Genomic DNA, 23727 nt, shown 5'->3' with positions numbered 1-23727 from the left:
AGAACGTTTGAAGGTGTGTGGCTGCAAGTATGCCTCGTATTTTACATCAAGGTGCACAATTTTCCATAGCGGCAAATGTTATTTGGACAAGCGTTTGAAAGCATGGAGATCTACTCACAACAATATATTACGAGGACCGGAACTGCAATGGGAACTCCACTGTCGGCGCCTACAAATAATCATTACTGTAAAACATGCTGTGTGGCACGCGGTTAAAAGTCCAAATACGTTTGCTCTCGATGCACCTGTAGAAGACGCCTAACGGAGCCATCGCAATAATACGTAAAATAACGCAAACTAGAAAATCGAGAGAGTAAGTTTGTATACATTCACACTGACATTCCTTGTGTGCATTCGAGACCACCTTTTAGTTAAACCGCGTCGTACAATTTAGCAGTATTTTAGTGTAGCACATAAAACCGTTATAGGATCAACGTATTGCATACACCAGTTGCAGTTTTCCCACTTACTATGGTTTCGAAGACTTGCCTTCCTGTTCCCTACAACATGGTGTATACGATCTTTCGCATCAGCTGCTCTCGAGTTTGAGTATTCTGCTGCTGCAACCTGTTACCGTTGTTTCATTACGATTGTGTCTGCAGTGCCGCGAGCCTGGGAAGACGCAGGCGCTTTCTGCGCATGCGCGTCGATCATACTTTCGCACGCCGCAGCGCGGCGCTGCCGTCTCCCACGGCATGCGGATGGCTGAGCTCCGCCGCTTCGCCAGTCAGCTTGCAACTGTGACAGAACACGGCTGTAGACTCTCTCTGACGACGTCCTGCTGACCGCGGCATCATGGCACCCGACGCGCTCGATCTCACTGACGACCAGCGCTTCTCTCTGATGAAGGTACGTATTTGTAATGAATACTATTTCCATCTGCATGGTCCTAATTTCGATCTATCTCGCTAATTGTTGGAAAGGAAGTCTTTCACTGACAAGCGTGTCTCAGGCACGCGAGACGCTTCATTACGTATTTTGTGCTTCGGCGAATAACTCTGAGCTGCATCCTCAGTCGTTTCTGCTGATACGACAACATACTCAAACATTATATCAGATATCAATGTTTGGCTTGAAGTCCTTAGAACTGTTGCTTTTGCGGACTGAATTATCGGAATTCATATCTGCTCATTATGTAAACAAAACACCTTTTTATAGTCTAAATTTGTTCATTCATTAAAAAATATTACCCATGTCTAATTTTTTCAGACTGTCAAGTTTTGTAGGACCTTCTTTACATTATTACGTACCTTCCTACTCTTCTCTTGGTACCTGTCCTCTTTTGGATTCTAATCTGTCCTAACTCGGCAGTATTCGTATTAAAAACAAGTACCGCACCTCTGTGTACATTTCTGCGACAGATGAGCATCCAGATGTGGACAGGACCCAAGGAAAGAGCTATGGAAAGTTATATAATACTGTAAAGAAGCTCCCACAGAACCTAGCATTCTAAAGAATAGAACCTGAATAAAAGTACCCACTTACGACGATCCAAAGGCGCCTACACTTGTTTCCGGTCTAAAAAGATGTGTTGTCTGCGTAGTTGGTGGACCTGATTTTTCATGATTAAATCATGTCTTTACCAAATCGTGGACTGGCTAGAGCTTTCTCAGCTTTAGACTGGATTACTGTTCTAGTGAGTGGGGTGCATGTCAGGTTTGACTTGACAGAGGACACTGAGCGTGTAAGAGAAGCCTTATACAGAAAACGTCATATCGAAATGTTACGAGTCTGCATTATTCGCGGGAGCGTGTTACCGACCGACGAGAGGTGGAAAAAGAATGCAACTTGAAGGTGCTGGGAAATATAGAGCGTATTTTTTAAAATCTACGAGTATAGATTTAAGTGTCAGGAAGTCCTCTCTGAAAGTATTTGTATGGAGTGTAGCTATGTATGGGAGAGAAACATAGTCGATAAACAGTTTAGACAAGAAGAGAATAGAAGCTTTTCAAATGTGGTGCTATTCAGAAGAATGCTGGAGATTGAATGCGCAGATCAATACTCGTCCAATCTGTTACTTTATCAAGCGGCAAAGATTTCTCTGGCCAACTATATGTTCCTCCACGGAACCCTGGTTGAATGAAAACCTTGACAACTAAAACGCCCTAGTTTGTTACTAACACACAACTTAACCTTCTCCAGATTATCTTGTTCCTCAAAAAACTTTTTGTTAGCGCTGTTATCCAATGATAGCCTCTTAACCCTGACATTTATGCGATTGTCTTCACCTTGTTAATAGTTAACTGGTACTGAACAGAACGGGGGAGAAGTGAAATTTGTAGTACAACCTGACTAGAAGACATACTCTCAGGCATCAAGAGATCACCAATTTAGTAGGGAGGGACGCGTAGGGGGAATCGTAAAGGGAAACCAAGAGATGAATACAGTAAGCAGATGCAGAAGGATGTAGGCTGCAGTAGTTACTCGGAGATGAAGAGGCTTGTACAGGATAGACCAGCAAGGAGAGCTGGAGCAAACCAGTTTTTCGACTGAAGATCACAACAACAACAACCTCTATAAACGAAGCTGATATTCCCAGATTTCTCGCTGAAAACCTGTACTTGTCACAGTTCACAAGGGAATAGTGAGGATATAAATGGTCTGAACAAAGTGCTCTCAGCCATATTATTAGTGTTTCTGCCCGCGTGCCAACCCTAAATACAGTCGCCGAAATAATCTTAATCTAAGATGTAGGAAAAAGAACCACGTATTATGCAGTGATCTGTGGGCCATAAAATGTATGAAAACATAATGAATGAAAGTGAATGTGCTGTGCTTATGCATTAGCTTGCATTACACTGAGAATATATATATATCCTGGGATGGTTGCTTTGAAAAGGACGCGGCCGGTTTTCTTGGCTGTCCCTCTGCTGTACGTGCTTGTACTCCATCTGTAGCGAAATCGTCGACGATGCGTTAAACAGAGATTATCCTTTTTCTCTAACTCAGTTCATCAAGGATAAGAGGAAAATTAGAACTGACCTTGCTGATTGGACAATGACAGCTTTCGCTTGAAGTGACTAAATGGAAATGGCGGAATGGGGATTAGAATTTCACTCCTTCTCTACGCTGATATTTGTGTGTTCAGAATCTAATGCAACGAAAAAGTTGACTTTTACCCTCTCAGAATTTCTGCCACAGTCCCCTCTCTAGCACCAAGCAGGGTGGATCAACGTTACGAAGTGTACTCGTATTCAAAGAGTGATTTAAACTGCCTAACAAAAGAAAAAAAAGGGTAAGCATCTGGAAGGAGTGAAGGAAACGAAATGATCCATCTCGATCCATCTCGTATCGAGAGGATATGTGTTGTTATTTCAATGATTACAATAACGTGTCAAATGTACTTCAAGAACTTGGCACTATGAGCCCACTTATCGGTACGACGTTGCACCCCGTCCGGTCTTGATGCACTGATTCGATTGAGAAGTGTGTCAGAGCAGTTGTAGTCTCTCCAAAGTTGGCCCACAAAAGTTGAAACTGGTCTCTGATTTCCTTGACCTGGCACTGGGACGGAATTTACGTCCGAGCTGGTCTCACATGTGTTCTGTCTGGGACGGACTTGGGGATCTTGCTGGCCATACCTCATCAAGCAGACAGCTCATAGTCACATTCCATATGCGGACGAGCATTGTCGTGTCAAAAAATGTCGCATAGGAGGTAACACAAGAGGACGTAGGATGTCCGTGACATACCGTTGTGCCCTCAGAGTTCCCTCAGTCACTGTCAGCCGTGACTTGAATTCATACCAGAAGTTTGCCCACACCACGACACAAGAAATAACACCGCTGTGCCCCTCTAAAACACGGGATCGGTGGCACCTTTCCCCAACTCGCCACCATAATAACCGATTATGGTCATCCGGGGTAGCGCAGACCTGCGATTCGCCGCTGAACACTATTGTATTCTCGCGAAATATGGAAGAGCGTGTCACAGAAATGACACAGGATTTGGATGGACATCATTAAAAGAAAGGCGTTTCTCGTTGCGACGGAATCTTCTCACGAAATTTCAATCACCAACTTTCTCCTCCGAATGCAAAAATATTTTGTTCACACCGACTTACATAGGGAGGAACGATCACCTAGATAAAATAAGGGAAATCGGAGCTCGTACGGAAAGATATAGGTGTTCGCTCTTTCCGCGCGCTATACGAGATTGGAATAATAGAGAATTGTGAAGGTGGTTCGATGAACCCTCTGCCAGGCGCTTAAATATGATTTGCAGAGTATCCATGTAGATGTAGAAGCGACGCCGTTCATCAGCAGTCCGTGCTTGCCACTAACGACACCACTCCAAACGCAGCCGTTTGTCTTGTGGTGCTCTCAGTAGCCTACGCATGGGACGCTAATTCTCTAGCCCGGTTGCTGCTAGTCTCCGACCAATTGACTCAAACGACACTCTACATTGCAGAGAGTCCATTACGTGTTCTCAGAAGGGAACCCCAGATGTGAAGGGGTTACGATGTGCTTGGTGCAGAATACGGCAATTCTTCCTTGCGGTGGACGACCGGATACTCGACAAGTATGCCTGCGCTCACGTTCCCGTGCAGTCCAACGTCGGGCCAAAAATCTGGGTACTGCACGATTCGACCAGCGAACCAAATAGAGACCCACAATAAGTCTATTAGGTACTGATAACGCTGTCTCACTCGAGTACGCGGCATCTGCGTCTCCTTCATAGTGATCACTCAATGTACCCTTCCAGGCCTGGAGCAAGAACAATATTAATGTGGTCTGGTGGCCGATCTACTTCTCACAGATAATTGATGCTCTTACCATTTACAAGCCGCCCGGTTTGGCCCGGCGGTTCTAGGCGCTACAGTCTGGAACCGCGCGACCGCTACGGTCGCAGGTTCGAATCCTGCCTCGGGCATGGATGTGTGTGATGTCCTTAGGTTAGTTAGGTTTAAGTAGTTCTAAGTTCTAGGGGACTGATGACCTCATATGTTAAGTCCCATAGTGCTCAGAGCCATTTGAACCATTTACATACTCATCGATGATGTGTACGTGCACAAAGTTACATTCACATCCGACTATGTCTCCTGGGTGCTCCGCGTTTTCTTCTCAGTCTGTGTACATCCACAATCATCCTGATTATAAAAAATAAGACGGGAATAAAAGTACTCATTGATGATGGTACAAAGGAGAGGAACATATTTTTGGGCAATAAAAGTGTGTTGTTTGTGTAACAAGCGAACCTGAATTAAATTAGGTCTTTACCAGACTGACGACCGGCTCAGAATGTAGTTCTTTCGTTTCCGCCTTACTATTCAGTTTCTCGCGGCGTAGATGATAATAAATTAACTGGAGGCAAATGTCGCGTAGCGCCCTCGACAACCGCCGCTATTTCGTAAGTAGAAGCTAAAATTCCATCCAGTTAACGACTGTTGTATCGGATCTCAGAGCCCAATGTACATAATTTTCTGCTATTAATGTTGATGTCAACACTAGGCGTACACCAGTGAACCAATATTTTTAATAAGCTTTTGGTATTTTCTTGGACCATTTAAGTCGAATGCCAGATTGATTTTTTTTCAACAAAGCCTATTCCATCCTTTCCAACTGAAATAGCGCACCGTCTTCACTCACTGTTTTTCCTCCCCCTCGATTATTAGCGACTGAAATAGTCACTCATTGTAGAAACAACTCTAATAGATCTTAAGTAAGAGCTGAAATTATACAGGCTGAATCACCTAAAACTTGCACCGCAGATATCGCGGAAATGGACAGTGCTATTGATGTACGCTTTATAAGAGGACGGGTTGGTAGTCAGGGGCTGGCATTGTTAGACAATCAACCGACTTAATAGCACTTAGTGTATTTTTTGTGCAAATACACACTTTTTAAAATGGAACAATGCTTATTGACATCGACAAACTAAAAGTAGTGCGAATCGTTTACGAGATATCGTGTTTTGAAAATTTTTCACACCGACACTTGTTTGCACCATTCAGCCTGCGTAGTTGCTATGTACGATGTTGCTATGTTTGCTTGCAATGTGCTTGCGTGTTTGTTGAGTACATTGCGACTTATCAGTTGGTTAGTGTGTGACAGTCCAGACAGTAGATCGTAAGTAGACAATGGGATTTACCAATACAGAAAAACTCGAGTTGCTCATGATGTATGTGGGGAATGGGAAGAACGCTGTTCGTACTGGTACAGTATATGCGGCAAAATATCCCAATAGACGTCAACCATCTCGGCAATTGTCTACCAACCTCTTCAACCAGTTACGTGAAAGTGGTAGTGTAAGACCTAGAAAACGTAACAGAACGAAACAAGGGACGACAGAAACAACTGTTGCAGTTGATGCGCACGTTACCTCCAGCGCAATAGCACGAGTAAGTGGCATGAGTCAGCCAAGTGTCCTACGCACTCTCCTTCGCAATAGGTTCCACCCTTATCACATCTCTCTCGAACAAGAGCTGCGTGGAGACGATTACGAAAATCGTGTTGACGTCTATACATGGACATCAAGACTGGATACTCCTGATGTCTCATGCATTTTGTTTAGTGATGAAGCCACGTTTCCAAACATGGCTAGATAAATCGCCGAAACAAGCATTATTGACCTGTTGACAATCCCCATTGGCTTCGTCAGATGGAACGTCGGCGTCTATGGAGTGTAAACAAATGTGTGATAGTGAACGATCAGTTCATAGACCCGTTTTTCAAAGCTGGAATACTGAAAGCGGACAAGTATCGTAGCCCCCTAACAGACCATCTTCGACGGATGCTAGAAGACGTTCCTCTTCAGACTAGGAGGAACCTGTAGTACCAACATGATGGCTGTCCATTCCATAGTGCACGAATTACTACTACATGTCTTCACAAACTGTTTCTCAGTCGTTGGATTGGACGCACAGGACGTGTACCATAGCCGACCCGTCCCCCATATTTTACGCCTGTAGACTTTTTTCTGTGGGGAGAGCTGAAAGACGCTGTCTACAAGGGCATACCAACTAAACCCGACGATACATAACGACATAATACTGCATCCTGCTTGGACATCTCCCCTGAAATGCTAGCACTTGTGGAGCAGTCGTTCCATGCCAAACTGGAAGCATATTGCCGTTGCCGATAGTTATTCTGAACACAACCTGTGATGGTCAGCTGTCTCGTTACTGGTCAGAACCCTCACATCTAGTGTATCTACTTGTTGTTCTTTAGCGGGCTAACATAGGTATTTTACATGTGTCGGTGTGGGAACTTTACAAAATACGATATCTCGCAAACGACTCGCATTAGAATCCTGCAACAAACACTTACATTTTGATTTACCCTACATTTAGTTTCTTTATGTCAATAGGCACTTCTCCATTTTAAAAGTTTGCACAAAAATAAAATTTCTTTGTATTACACACATCAAAAAAAGTTTACATCACCCAGGTCCCCGGATTTTCTGAAGATAGACGTTGACTTTGGATTTCGTATCACAGACACAGTCCCTTTGACTGTTCAGAGATGTCACTAAACACGCCCAAAGATGTAAACAACCATGCTTGAGCAGCGCTTATTAGACGGAGGGGGTCCGACAGCCGATTAGTTCCAGTCATTCCACCAAGAAGGAGGTACACGGCTCGTTTTGTCTGTAGTTCAACCATTCCTGGATGGTCAATACCGCGGTTCGATCGCGTCCGCATTGTTACTTTGTACCAGGAAGGGCTCTCAACAAGGGAAGTGTTCAGGCGACTCGGAGTGAACCAAAGCTATGTTGTTCGGACATGGAGGAGATACAGAGAGACATGCCTCGCTCAGGCCGCCCAAGGGCTACTACTTCAGTGGATGACAGCTACCTACGGATTATATAGCTCGGAGGAACCCTGACAGCAACGTCACCATGTTGAATAATGCTTTTTGCGTGCAGCCGGAGGACGTCGTGTTACGACTCAAACTGTGCGCAATGGGCTGCATGATGCGCAACTTCACTCTCGACGTCCATGCCGAGGTCCATCTTTGCAACCACGACACCGAGCAGCGCGGTACAGATGGGCCCAACAACATCACGAATGGGCCGCTCAGGATGGCATCACGTTCTCTTCAACGATGAGTATTGCTTATGCCTTCAACTGGACAATCGTCGGAGACGTGTTTCTAGGCAATCCGGTCTGGCTGAACGCCTTAGACACGCTGTCCACCGGGTACAGCAAGGTGGAGGTATCCCGGGGTGGCATTATGTGGGGCCGACGTACGCCGCTGGTGGTCATGGAAGGCGCCGTAACGGCTGTACGATACGTGAATGCCATCCTCCGTCCGACAGTGCAACCATATCGGCAGCATATTGGCAAGGCATTCGTCTTCATGGACGACAATTCACGCCCCCATCGCGCACATCTTGTGAATAATTTCCTTCATGATAACGACATCGCTCGACCAGACAAGACCGCTATCGAAAATACCTGGGATAGATTGAAAAGATCTTTTTATGGACGACGTGACCCACCAACCACTCTGAGGGATCTACGCCGAATCACCGTTGAGGAGTGGGTCAATCTGGACCAACAGTGCCTTGATGAACTTGTGAATAATATGCCACGACGAATACAGGCATGCCGGCCCGAGTGGCCGAGCGGTTCTAGGCGCTACAGTCTGGAACCGCGCGATCGCTACGGTCGCAGGTTCGAATCCTGCCTCGGGCATGGATGTGTATGATGTCCTTAGGTTAGTTAGGTTTAAGTAGTTCTAAGCTCTAGGGGACTGATGACCTCAGAAGTTAAGTCCCATAGTGCTCAGAGCCATTTTTTTGAATACAGGCATGCATCAGTGCAAGAGGACATGCTACTGGATATTAGAGGTACCGGTGTGTACAGCAATCTGGACCACCACCTCTGAAGGTCTCGCTGTATGGTGGTACAACATACAACGTGTGGATTTCATTAGCAATAAAAAGGGCGGAAATGATGTTTATGTTGATCGCTATTCCAATTTTTTGTACAGGTTCTGGAACTCTCAGGACTGGGGTGATGCAAAACTTTTTTGGTGTGTGTATTATCATCTGTTGACTGGCTAACAGTACGAGACCTTGACAAGCAACCCTAGGAGTCGCTGTCAACTATCCCATTCTGTGAAAATCGTACATCAATAGCATTTTCCATTTCCGCAATATTTGCAGTGCAAGTTTTAGGTGATTCGCCTTGTACAATCATCCGTAGCATCGTACACTACAGACGAATGAGGTCACAAAACACTTTTGTATCATGTGAAAATTTCTCATGAGGAACAAAAGTCAGTATTTTTCACATGTGATTGAATCTAGACCAGAGCACCAGCCATAGAGAAATTATGTCTGGTTTAGAGAATCATTATACTCATGGTTCATTTCCCTTATCGCAGTAACTCTGGAACTTAAAAGACCGGGATTTCCTCTCCCAAGTAGTTCCTGATTACGCCCGTTGACTGGCTGTCTCTTCGTGTTTGTAGAGACGTCAGTTTCCGCCGATAGAACTGACACAGTGATTAAGGCCCTGGACGTGCATTTGGAAAGAGTAGGAATCAACTGCCCGTCGTGCGTTCTGATTTAGATGTGCCTGAAGTATTGCCGGGATTGTTGTCTCAACAAGGCCATGCCTGACTTCATATCACGTCCTTGTCCAGCTGAACTAATGTTCAGACTCTAAGCGCTTTTGTCTCATTGAAAAACCAAATCGCTTTCCTTGTCATCATTACCAATAAACAGCAAAGGACAAAAAAAAAAAACTTGACGTCAGTACCCATGTCTCCTACAAAAGTAGTAAAGCAACCCTAAGGTCGAAGGTCTACAGTGTTGACAAAACATGGCCATAAGACTGACGTTACGTTCTTATACTCGCACACACAAGAACCAGTCTATCGAGTCTTTTACGAGCGGACTCAACAACACACCGCGGTGTCTACACGCCGATGACGCTACCCCATTTTTCAAACATACATAATTTATTTTATGTATAACGATCGCGTTTATTTGTAAATAAAAAATTGTAACGTAAGTACTTTTTATTTTTAATCTATCTTTTATGCGCACCAAGACAAGAAAAGACGCCCAAGTAGAAGGCGGTGTTCATCTTCTACTTCAGTGGTTGTAGACCACTCGCGTGACTTTGTAATAAAACTAGCTGGCAAACCCGGTATTCCATTGCCTGGGTATTCGTTTTGGCTATTTTCTATTAAAAACGAAAGTAAAACATGAACTGTTTTTGTAGTGGAATATAAAAAAAAATTCATTTCCATGTACTCGTAAAAACATCTTTGAAACTATGAAACAGTACGAAGAAAGATCCATAACGTACAAATAAGTAAATCATCCAAATTACGAAACATAGTATGCAAAATACAAATTCTCTGTAATGTTTATTTAACTAAGAACTTGATTATAAATAGTATTTCTAGTTGCATGTCCAGTAAGCTGGACGCAGCTGCTTCGCGAGTCTACACTGCGATTTAGTAAACGTCTCTATGGCAACTTCTCTTCATAGCTACATCTACGTGAATACTCCGCAGATCACGCTTAAGTGCCTGGCAGAGCATTCATCGAACCACCATCACAGTAATTCTCTATTATTCCAATCTCGAACAGCGCGCGGAAAAAACGAATACCTATATCTTTCCGTGCGAGCTCTGATTTCCCTTATTTTATTAGAGTCCCGCGTTGCCATTTGGTGAAAAAATAAGACTTTATCGAGCATCGGAGCAGATTTGCGACTGGATTCTAGACTCCCTTGCAGATGGAGCTCAACATGTCACTCTTAACGGAACAAAATCGACAGATGTAAGGTAATTCGAGGAGTACCCTATGTAGGTCAGCGTTAACAGAATATTTTGCATTCGGGGGAGAAAACTGGTGATTGAAATTTCGGGGAAGATACAGCTGCAACGAAAAAGCATTTGTTTTAATGATGTCCACTCCAAATCCTGTATCATGTCAGAGATACGCTCTTCCTTACTTCTCGATAATACGAGGCGTTTTTTTTTAAGTAAGCGCCGTTTTGAAATTAAAAAAAGACGTGCTAAAATATCTCAATAATTTTATTTTTAAATGAAAGCCTGTACCTTAATCTACGCACTGACGCCATTACAGTCTGATTATTCTTTATGTTGTGTACTGAGTGTTTAAGATGCCTCCGATAATCGTGAGTCCCGTCGACTGTGAAGTACGGGCTGTTATAAGATTTCTTGGTGCTAAAGGCCTAAAAGCGGTCGATATTCATCGTGAGATCTGTGCAGTTTACGGAGAAAACGTTATGAGTGACGGAATGTTAAGAAAGTGGGTGAGAGCATTTAAAGATAGCCGCACAAATGTGCATGATGAACAACGGAGTGGGCGTCCTTCGGTCGTTAATGAAAGTTTGGTGCAGGAAGTGAACAATAAGGTGAGAGAAAACAGACGCTTTACGATTTCCTCCTTGCGGGATGACTTTCCTAATGTTTCTCGTAGTGTTTCGTATGGCATTGTGATCGAGCACTTGAATTACCGAAAATTGTGCGCACATTGGGTACCGAAAATGACGGATGTGCACAAAACCAAACGTTTAGACAGTGCGTTGACTTTCCTTGAGCGGTACCACAAAGACCGTGATGATTTCTTAAGCCAAATTGTTACGGGTGATGAAACATGGGTGGCCTACGTCACACTAGAATCAAAGCAACAATCCGTGGAAGTTGAGCAAGGGCATCGTTTTGCTGCAAGACAATGCCCCTCCGCATGTGGCGAATCAGACCAAAGATCTCGTCACATCTTTTGGATGGGAAACTCTGTATCATCCTCCGTACAGCCCCGATCTTGAGCCCAGTGTCTACCATCTGTTCCTGCGATTGGAGAAACACCTGGGCGGTCAGCGTCTTCAAGACGATGACGAAGTCAAAACAGTGGTGATGCAGTGGTTAACAAGTCAGGCGGCAGACTTCTATGCGGAGGGTATTCAAAAAGTGGTACAACGTTATGACAAGTGCCTCAATATTGGCGGATATTATGTAGAAAAGTAGATTAAGGTACAGGCTTTCATGTAAAAATAAAATTATTGAGATATCTTAGCATCTCTTTTTTTAATTTCAAAACGGTACTTACTTAAAAAACACGCGTCGTACAAAACGTGCTGGTCTTCTCTGAACTTACTCGATGTACTCTGTTAATCCTATCTGGTAAGGATCCCACACTGCGCAGTAATACTCCAGAAGAGGACGGACAAGAGTAGTGTTGGTGGTCTCTTTACTAGATCCGTTGCATCTTCTAAGTGTCCTGCCAACAAATCGTAGTCTTCGTTTCGCCTTCCCCACAACATTTTCTACGTGTTCCTTCCAATTTAAGATGATTGTAATTGTAATTGCGTTGCATGTAAGGCCTTTAGATTGGGTTGATTTATTGTGTAACCGAAGGTCAATGGATTCCTTTTAGCAATTATGTGGATGACCTTGCATTTTTCATTATTTGCGGCGAATAGCTTACAGGAGGCTATTGTTTTCGTCTACAGCTGTTTGCGTTTCGCAGTTGATAGCTGTCAGAAACGCTGCTAGGTGTCAGGGATTTGTCAACTGGAAGAGTGTGTTACTAGTAGAGAATGAAGTACTGAAACCTCATGCATGATGCGGCATTTAGTCACGCATCTCAGAGTTTGACTTCATATCTCTTGAACAATGCGACATACAACGATATAATTTTGGATGCATATTCAGCGGCATATTTTAATACTGTCTGCGAAATATTTTGCGAATAGAGTGAGTAGCAAAGGAATAATAAATATAAATGTCATGCACAATGCGGTAGTTTTTCACACATCTCAGTGCTTATATCGTCTTAACTCCTGAATTATGTGTAGTACCATGATATACTTTTGTTGATGTATTTAGCCGCCGCGTATGTGGATACTGCCAGCGAAATTTATTATGAATAAAATCAGAAACACAGAAGTAATAGGTTAAATTTAAGCATCATGCATGATGCAGCAGTTTTTCACGCATCTCATTGTTTACGACGTCATTGCTCCTGAATTATGATAGGTTGGTTGTTTGGGGTAAGAGACCAAACAGCGAGGTTATCGGTCTCATAGGGTTAGGGAAGGATGGGGAAGGAAGTCGGCCGTGCCCTTTCAAAGGAACCATCCCGGCATTTGCCTGGAGCGATTTAGGGAAATCACAAATTATGATAGGCAGATTGTTGTTACTCCCCCAGCAATTGTGTGACCGTAAGGGACATGTGTCCCAAGTTTAGCTGAAATCGGTCGTATGGTTTAGCAGATGTGGAACATATGCGCACACACAAATACATACTTTGATTTTTATAATACATGGATTATTTCTTCAAGAAGAGAAAGTCATTTACAAATGATAAGAATGAAAATAATTCATGTAAAACAAAGTGACAATACAGCGAATTATTACGTACGTGGCCGGCCGGGGTGGCCGAGCGGTTCTAGGCGCTACAGTCTGGAACCGCGCGACCGCTATGGTCGCAGGTTCGAATCAAGCCTCGGGCATGGATATGTGTGATGCCCTTAGGTTAGTTAGGTTTAAGTAGTTCTAAGTTCTAGGGGACTGATGACCTCAGAAGTTAAGTCGCATAGTGCTTAGAGCCATTTGAACCATTACGTACGTGTTATCTGTGCATACAAGGTAACAGTTCTCCCTAGGTTTCGCAATTAAGATACACAGATTACAATCGATACTGAATTATCACGGCAAAAAAAAAATTCATATAACGAGCAAATGCATTGGATGTTACGGTACAACCGGAAGCTGAAAGGTCTCCACCTGTCGAAATGATTCAGAAGTAAATTAGTGGCCCAATGGGGGGAGAGGGAATCTGCTGTGTGCAGCGGGGGTGGGAGGGGTTATAACAGGATCCTGATCGTATGAGCCTCCGAGCCGTACATTGTATATCACACTTGTACCTGTCGTAACGGTTGTAGCGTCCTGAAATCTTGGCTCTAACCGCGCACGCCAAGAGGACACTCGGCGGTGGCCATCGCGAGACACTGTGGGAGTTTGGACCGATATTGACTTGTTTCGGCTCGCTAGTGACCTTATTCCAGCACACAGTGCAGTGTACACTGGCACCGTCATCAGTCTGTTATGTCCTTGCCGTGCTGTATTGAGGGGGCATCGTTATCTCAACGAGTAACGTCTGCTTGCGTATGCAAAAGTAGACACTATGCTACTCAGTGCTGTCTGCCAACGAACTCAGGCTAGTTTGGCAACGACGGACAGCTGCCAGTGCCTGCCGAATACATTCGATGTGTGACTTTTCAGCTAGCCCCCATGCCGATTGTCTTCAGAGAGTGCGAGAGTAGTACCTTCTCCCCAAAAGTAGGTTGCTTCCAATGTCTGCAACACTGGGAAGCGCACGCAAGTGATTTCTAAATCCGAAACGCTTGCTGAGGATTATGTGATAGATCTCATGACAGCACTCTAAGGATTTTACCCATCTAGTTGTGTCTCCGTCGCCTGGAGCCAATGAGTAAGAACACAATCAATCTGCAAAATTAGGAATTTTACGTCGCCGAATTCCAAGGAAAGTCGTGAGTGACCTTGCTGTAACACGATCGAATGCTTACATGCTTTTTGTATTCTGCTTGTCAAATGAAGGCTGACGTTACTGGCAGGAGGGGAGAATACTACTGGAAAGAGGAGATGCAAGGGACAGTCAAATGAAGGGGAGACAAATCGAAAAAATAAGTAAATTGTTTATCATTTCAAAAGTAATCGCCAAAACGGTTAATACTTTTGTCCCACTGCGAGACAGGACGGTGTCTTCGTGTAAAAATGTGTGCGGTTCATTCTTTTAACGAATTTGAAAGAAATATTTTATCTGTAGATTCTAAAAATAGCCCCCAAAAATTTTGGTCTTACGTAAAATCTATGAACACTTCAAATAATTCAATACCTTCTCTTGCTGACAGTACGGGTAATGTAACGGTTGATGATAAACAGAAGGCCGAAATTCTAAACCTAGCCTTCAAAAACTCTCGTTTACAATAGAGGACTGCAGGACCTTTCCCCCTTTCAATTATGGAACAAACGCAAGGATGGCTGACATAGTGATTAGTGTAACTGGGTTTGTAAAACAGTTAAGATCCTTAGACGCCAGGAAGGTATCTGGCCCAGACGGTATCCCCGTAAGATTATATGTTGACTATGCTACAAATATAGCACCATTCTTATCCATCATCTATCAGAGATCGTTGGAACAGCGGAAAGTTCCACGGGGCTGGAAGAAGGCCCAGGTCATAGCAATCTATAAAAAGGGTAGAAAATCGGATGCACATAATTACCGGCCAATTTCACTGACGTAGATTTGTTGTACGAGTATAATCATGGAACATATTTTGTGTTCAGACATAATGACCTTTCTTGACTCTGAGAAGCTCATCTGCAGAAACCAGCACGGTTTTAGGAAACAGTAGTCATCGGAGACACAGCTTTGTGCATCATATACAGCAGGCTCTAGATACCGGCTCCCAGGTTGATGCCATATTTCTAGACTTTCAAAAGGCGTTAAACTCAGTTCCGCACTATCGCTTGCTCCAAAAAGTGCACCCTTACGGTCTATCCAATGACATATGCGGTTGGATAGAAAGTTTTCTAACAGACAGGAAGCAGTATGTCGTCCTGAATGAGGTGACTTCAACATAAACAAGCATAACTTCAGGTGAAACTTCCTGGCAGATTAAAACTGTGTGCCCGACCGAGACTCGAACTCGGGACCTTTGCCTTTCGCGGGCAAGTGCTCTACCATCTGAGCTACCGAAGCACGACTCACGCCCGGTACTCACAGCTTTACATCTGCTAATATCTCGTCTCCTACCTTCCAAACTTTACAGAAGCTCTCCTGCGAACCTTGCAGAACTAGCACTTCAGGTGTGCCCCAGGGCAGTCTAACAGGTCCGCTGCTTTTTACGATTTACATAAATGATCTGGTCGATGGTACTGACAGTGGCATTAGACTGTTTGCCGATGATGCTGTAGTCTACAGGAAAGTAGTATCACACGAAACTTGTGAACAAATCAATGAGGATTTGCACAAAATAAATGCGTGGTGTAATGACTGGCAGCGATCTCTCAATATTAGTAAGTGTAACCCACTGCTTATAACAAGGCGAAAATCCCCATTAATGTAAGAGTACAAAATAAATGCCCAGTCATTGGTAGCGGTAACATCCGTCAAGTATCTGGGTGTGACTGTTCGAAATGATCTCAAATGTAATGATCAGATTACACAAGTACCGGGCAAGGCGAATTCTAGATTGCGGTTTATTGGTAGAATCCTGAAGCGATGCAGTCCTTCAACAAAGGAAATAGCTTACAATACGTTACTTCGTCCAGTCTTAGAGTATTGTTCGTCTGTATGGGACCCTTACCGGTTGGATCTGATTCAAGAGACTGAGAGGGTCCGAAGAAGAGCGGCAAGATTCGTGACTGGTACATTTAGCCATCGTGAGAGCGTTACAAATCTCATAGAAAGTTTGAAGTGGGACACACTTGCAGACGGACGACGCGCTAAGCGGAAGGGGCTGCTCACTAAATTTCGGAATCCGATCTTCTCGGAGGATGTAGAGCATATATTATTACCACCAGCTTTCAAATCGCGCAATGATCACCATTCAAAGATGAGGGAAGCTCGTACTGTGGCTCTCAGACAGTCGTTTTTCCCTCGCGCGATCCGCGAGTGGAACAGAGGGGGGAGGAGGGGGGGGGGGGGGAATATGACTTGGGCGCGAATTGTGCCCTCCGCCACACACCGCTTGGTGGCTAGCGGAGTATACATGTACATGTAGATGTAGAAACAAACAGGCACGCCAGCTCCACGAAAGTTACGATGGCCTTTTTCCTTGACTGCAAGGGCCCATTGCTCATTGACTTTTTGAAACACGGCGCCACAATTAACACACAGCGGTACGTTGACATATTGCAAAAATTGAAGAGCGCCATCAACTCTAAAAACTCAGGAATGTTAACAGATGGCATCATTCTATTGCAGGTTAATGGCTGCCCACTTGTTGCCAAGGCTGTTTCGAGTATGCTGCAGAAGTTTCGCCGAGAAGCCCTTATGTATCCTCTACCATGTCACGATATCTCCCCACGCTGTGTTTCTATTTTTGTAGCCCTGGAGAAAGACTTACGTGGCCGTCGATTTGCTTCGGACGAAGAGGCGCTCGTCTGGGTACAATCACGATTCCATAGCCAACCGAAAATGTTTTTCAATGAAGGCACTTGTCTCACAGTGGAATAAATGTATTAACAGTTACGGCGATTACTTTTAATATTAACAGTTACGGCGACTACTTTTGAAATAATTAACAGTTTACTTACTTTTTCCCATTAGTCTCGTTTTCCTTTGCCTGTCCCTAACACATCGTGACAATGCTTATGATTAATGTACTGAACCTTGAAAAAAATGAGCGTGGGGAAATGGAGGAAGTATACAGAATTAGACCCAAATCGCTCACGTCCCTCTGTTGCAGAGTCTTACAGCTTATTATGAACTTAAACATCATGTTGTTCCTGTATAAAAAGTAGTTCCTCAGGAAAGCATCATTCATAAGAAACACAGCTCGTTTACACACATGATGCCTTGCAAAAGTAGATTCCGTGTTCCTCTGTATCAGAAATAAGTTCGACAATGTCACATCTTGTCTTTTGTTGCAGAATATTTTCACAGATACATTATTGGTTCGAATAAATTTTTGCTAATAGAACGCGCAAGCTGCAGTTGGCGACGAATGTTCAACAGAACGTCAGTCAACTTCGGATGTGGTCCACTATCTTGATACAGATACTGTTTATCAGATTTGGTTAGCAGCACTATCTGATAGTTCTCTGTTGACGACAATAAAGTTTCTTCGATGTGCGATAGGAAGGAAAAGTAGGACGACCTGGACAGTATGAAATCTACATCTATATATTTACATCTACGTCTATCTATACTCTACATATCTTTGTGACGCACGCGGCTGATGTTGCTTCCCGTTGTACCCCATATTAGGGTATCTTCCCGTTCCATTCGAGTATGTAGCGCAAGGAGAATAACTACCCAAACGTCCCTGTGCGCTCTGTAATTCTAATCTTGCCTAGAGAGTTCTACTATATTCCTAGATACCACACTTAACACTGGTTCTTGTAATTTTGCAAATATTATTTTGGGTGGGTGGGTGGTCGGAGAGGGAGGTTGGGGTCGGGGGGGGGGGGGGGGGGGGGGGGAACCTGGTCCCTGTTTTAAAACATCTGCTTAATTCAGGTTCTTCAGCACTGCTGTACGATCTTCCATATATCAAACAAACCCTGTTTTTTGGTTCCTTCGTGTTCAGTACGCTATTCGTCGTTGTCAGTATCGAGCTACTGAGCGACAAATCTGTCGCCCGAGTCAGAAAGATGCTACAAACGTAAGTCACACGTAGTGAATGCGAACTAAATATTTACTTCTGTGTTATTATGTAGCAGTTATTACTAAACTGCGAAAGGCACTTCTTTTTATATTCACAAATCTACAAAAAGTACATTAAGAGCACAAATGAAATATTTGATCTGATGACATGAGATCTGACAGACTATAACGAAATGAATACTGGGCTATCTGGAGTATGCAGTCAAACAAGAGAGCTTCTGTACATCAGAGAAACTGCGAGTAAAGCCCCAGAAAATGCTGAAAGACTAGTACGTTTTATGGAAGTGGTCCAAGAGACATCAAATTTTCTGAAGCACGGCAAGTCACTGTAGTTATGCTGTGTTAGTGTACGTTTTCGGTTAAATGAGTTTTCTGCGAAGAATTGTTATGACAAACTGATTATCCTGGCTTACTGTGTATTTGCTGTCTATAACTTAAGCTAACATTACCAGAAAGACAAACGGCTTTAGAGGGAAATACAATTGCTGGAGAATCGACAATGAGAATCAAGTAATACTTTCTAAAAATGCCGGGTGATCAAAAAATCAGTATAAATTTGAAAACTTAATAACCCACGGAATAATGTAGATAGAGAGGTAAAAATTGACATACATGCTTGGAATGACATGGGGTTTTATTATAACCAAAAAAAACAACAAAGTATTGCTAGACGCGTGAAAGATCTCTTGCGCGCGTCGTTTGGTGATGATCGTGTGCTCAGCCGCCACTTTCGTCATGCTTGGCCTCCCAGGTCCCCAGACCCCAGTCCGTGCGATTATTGGCTTTGGGGTTACCTGAAGTCGCAACTGTATCGTGATCGACCGACATCTCTAGGGATGCTGAAAGACAACATCCGACGCCAATGCCTCAGCATAACTCCGGACATGCTTTACAGTGCTGTTCACAACATTATTCCTCGACTACAGCTATTGTTGAGGAATGATGGTGGACATATTGAGCATTTCCTGTAAAGAACATCATCTTTGCTTTGTCTTACTTTGTTATGCTAATTATTGCAATTCTGATCAGACGAAGCGCCATCTGTCGGACATTTTTTGAACTTTTGTATTTTTTTTGGGTCTAATAAAAAGCCATGTCATTCCAAGCATGAGTGTCAATTTGTGCCTCTCTATCTACATTATTCTGTGATTTATTCAGTTTTATAATTTATACTGACTTTTTGATCACCCGGTATAAAAATGAAACCATTGGAATCTTCGTGAATTTGAGGAAACAACCAATTTTGCAGCGTGTTCATTTATAAAATGCCTGTCAAACTTTCAGCCGCAAAAAAATAAAGGTCCACAAACTTTGTGAACAGAAACGGCATAAAACACGTTCAGTTTCGGTGAATCTCTTCGATGATGACGGCGGGATTTTGTGACACCCAAATTCTTACACTGTGTCGGTTTACTTTACCCTACGAAACGTAGATTCGTCCGAGAAGATGAGTCTTCCGGAAATGGGGAACTGAAATGCAAAAATTCGTGCAGTGGCAGTGGAGGGTGAAGATTTGACAATGCCAGCCACTCGTGCTGGCGAAACGTCAGTAAAATCATCAGATGAACGTCGGATGAAGAACCCCAGACAAAAGCCAATAGGCAGTTTCTCAACAAGTGGCCACGAAAGCCTTAACAATTTTGTAAACTTGATTTGCATGCTAACAGTGACGCCAATAGTGCCATCCTTTTGCGACTGCCGCAAGACTTGAATAGATATCATCATTCAGATATAGAAACACGCCTACCAATTTTCGTTCATGTCGCACAACTCCTTCTTGATACGGCGATTTTCCGCCAGTGTATTTTTCGCAAGCTATTGTATCGTGAGGAGACCCCGTCTGGGGTAGTTCGGCAGTCTAATACAAACTTTTCCACTTGACGCCAATTCGGCACTTGCGCGTCGATGAACATGAGGTGAATTGAAGAGGACAGTATACTAACCCAGTCCCCGAGCGAAGAAAATCTCCGACGTGGCTGGGAATCGAAACGGAGACCCCCAGGAGCTAGAGGCAGCAACGCTACCACTACACCACGAGCTACGGCCGCAAGACATTGAAATCTTCTGATATGCGGGACGAAAACAGTGAGCCAAAATGAGCTGCATTCTCTGGAGACGGTAACTCGAGGTCAGTCACTACAAAAAAAGGAAAAAAAGAAAGCAATCATCCTGAGAGTACAGTGTTCCTCTCCAAGTCACAGCCTTGAACTGCAAACAGAGCAGCAAGTAGGTAATTTGCTGTCGTTACACTTGAAGTGTCCCGACCTTGATTACAAACAGAAGATGACGAAGAGGAGTAGCTGCCGCCTATAAGTTTCCGTCGAGAGATGAAAAAAGAAAGCAACAAGTATTCGAACCCTCACGGAAAATCCTTTCAGCTTCTCGTCAGGTACCTTCGCTCGAAACAGAAAAAAACAGCCCTGGTATTACTCAACGTAAGGACTCATGAAGCACTGTGCAAAAAATATTGCTGGAGTTTTACAGTTCGTGCTGCTGATTACCATTAGACTTGCATCGATAATTTGAAAACAACTGTGAAGTTCGTGGAAGAGGGTACTTTCCTACGTGGTTTCTTCCTGTTCTATTCGTTTATGGCGAGCGGGAATAATGAGTCAAGTGCGCTGTTGAATATACACAGTCTTAGTTTGATTCTTGTCTTCCCTATCCCTACGGAAGAGATACGTAAGGGACTGTTGTCGGTTACTAAATTCTTTAATAATTGTTCTTGAAAATTCGTAAGTAAGCTTTCGCGAGATAGTTGGCGAATTTCTTCAAGAGTCCGCCAGTTTAAATTCTTCAAAATTTATGTAACGCTCTCCAGTGAGTCAAATAAACTTAGGACCTTTCGTGCTGCCCTAATTTGTGTATGTTCAGTATCTGTAGTTAGCCCAAAAAGGTGAGAAATTTTCAACAATGGGTTTTTCATCCAGTTTGTGGACAACTGTGGGGCAGATTGCACAACTGTACTATTGAGTGGCAATGGAGCAAACGCGCCGGTTGCACTTTTATTTTTATTTTAAATGCCTCGACTGGTCTTCGTGTCACGACGATAGACAAGTAGCCACTGGAGAAGTGGCCTTGGGGGCCGAAACCGGTATTGGCATTTCAAGGAAAAATAAAACTGCAAGCCGGCCGAAGTGGCCGTGCGGTTAAAGGCGCTGCAGTCTGGAACCGCAAGACCGCTACGGTCGCAGGTTCGAATCCTGCCTCGGGCATGGATGTTTGTGATGTCCTTAGGTTAGTTAGGTTTAACTAGTTCTAAGTTCTAGGGGACTAATGACCTCAGCAGTTGTCCCATAGTGTTCAGAGCCATTTGAACCATAAAACTGCAACTGGTGGGTTCGTTCACAAGCAAAATCTAGGACGGGTCACACGAGAATTTTGCAAGAAATTGCTGTTATTGACTGATCCCATTTCCCCAGAATTCCAGCAATGAATCGGTCTGCCACCTGCTTTATCAGTTCTAAAAAAATGTGTGTGAAATCTTATGGGACTTAACTGCTAAGGTCATCAGTTCCTAAGCTTACACACTACTTAACCTAAATTATCCTAAGGACAAACACACACACACCCATGGCCGAGGGAGGACTCGAACCTCCGTCGGGACCAGCCGTTACCATTTCTACATTCCCAAACATTTAAGTAAGGTTCCACTCTTTCCACCACTTTAAAGTCAAGATATAATTTGACATTTGTGCAGTTTTCTTCAGATAGCGCTTCATCACGGATAAGTCATCTGCAAAACATAAACAGTAATAGTCTTAACACTCTTCCTTGGGGCACGCCCGAAATGACAAGCACTGCCTTTCGAGCATCAACTTCAACTTTTTAATTGGTTCGAGGTAAATCCACAATTATGTATACTCGGAAAAAGTACGAAATTCTACACAAAGCTGTGTCTCGCCTATCAACGTTGGGAGCGAGTCTGTTGCAAGATATCGCACATCCTCGAAGCACTGCAGAGGTTTCTGCTGGCGGGCGCACCAGCCATTGTACGCTTATAGCTTGCGTTTTCCATATTTCCACGAAATTAAAGCATTGTCAATAGTGCCAGAGATTCACAGATACTTAATTCCTTTTTAAAAAGCAAAACATATTTTGCAAGCATAATTATCCTCTTCCAAGTTGTATTTTCACTCTGAAATAGTGTGCGCCGATATGAAACTTCGTGGCAAACAGTAGTGTTGCACTTTTCACAGGCTGATCGCTTAGTACCGCTTGTGGAGATGGTGGTGGACCTTCGTTACTACATACTTGCTGGATACTAAATGATGAAGCATCAACCTGAATATCGGATTGGATAACTACAGGTGAATCAGTGTCAAAAATATGTGAAAAATATGTAACTGCCTATAACATCAGAATGTAAGACCGGCACCGGCTGTTTTAGTATCTAACATTTCTCAAAACTGATTCAACATTAAGAGAGAGTGAACGTTTATTTCTCAAAGAAACTCGTGTTCAAAACACAGATTCCAGTGTTCCCACCACTTTGAAAGCTGTTAAACTGTAACAGATTATTTCACTAGCCGTTCGTGATTACTTCGTCATAGTAATGTTAAAAATAATGGTACCTGTGCCTGAGTATGATAATGTCTGATAGAAACTGGTATCAAAGCCAAATGATTTATCTCGGCAGCTCTAAGTCTTTTCAGCATCTGTGGAAATCCGCCTGTCGAAATTATATTGTTTCTTGCATTTCGGTTAGCGCCTGGCTAAGTGAAAGACAAGAAGACCTGCAGCGAATAACTGTTAGCAAGCACAGACTTTGCTAACTGGTTGCATACCTTAGGACTTATATATAAGCGACAGATCTGTGTTCAAAACTTGGTAGAAAATGAATGCAGTTGTGTCACATCCAAACAGCCTTTTAGAGTGTGCTCTAATGCATAGAAAAAATTACAAGTCATGGTTTCCTTTCATAGGACCACTTTAATTATAATATGGAACATTGCTTGCAGAGCTGTAAAATATAGTGAACTCAGAGTCAAAAACACTGTAGCTGTAAAGCTACTAATTCTTCTTTGGAACGAAAGTAAATATCTCGTTTTACAGAATCGGTTATTGTTGGTGGACAGAAAACAACGTTGACAAATAGTAGCAACAATGCTTGTCTACTGAAAGTGTTGCCCATTCATCATTACCGCCTTTTGGCTGCAGACCAGCGTAATGATCCCGACTGCGTCCACATGAGGGATCACTTGCTTTTCTTGTACCCATATGAGCTGAACATTGTAACAATTGTAGGTTTGACTAGCATGCAATGAGGAACAATATGTATGCTGTTAAGAAAGTAATTCTGCTCTTGTATTTCAAGTTAACTGCCCTTATTATTTGTCAATTACGTATCGAATGCTATCTAAACGTATTGTTCAATCA

At 43.4% G+C, this 23727-nt stretch overlaps 1 protein-coding gene across 1 annotated transcript in view; it reads left to right on the top strand.

Annotated features, from left to right (window-relative positions):
• The first annotated feature begins 690 nt into the window (after positions 1-690).
• Positions 691-23727, top strand: part of LOC126245531 (SEC14-like protein 2) — a 296282-nt gene continuing 273245 nt past the window's right edge. The window contains exon 1 of the mRNA XM_049948322.1: positions 691-849. Within this exon, the coding sequence (XP_049804279.1) occupies positions 796-849 (54 nt within the window). The 5' untranslated portion in view covers positions 691-795. The remainder of the gene's footprint in view (positions 850-23727) is intronic.

Source organism: Schistocerca nitens, chromosome 1, assembly GCF_023898315.1.
Source record: "Schistocerca nitens isolate TAMUIC-IGC-003100 chromosome 1, iqSchNite1.1, whole genome shotgun sequence".
Taxonomy (NCBI): Eukaryota; Metazoa; Arthropoda; class Insecta; order Orthoptera; family Acrididae; genus Schistocerca; species Schistocerca nitens.
The sequence above is the reverse complement of the archived record's forward strand: the minus strand, read 5'-3'. Positions and strand labels throughout refer to the sequence as shown.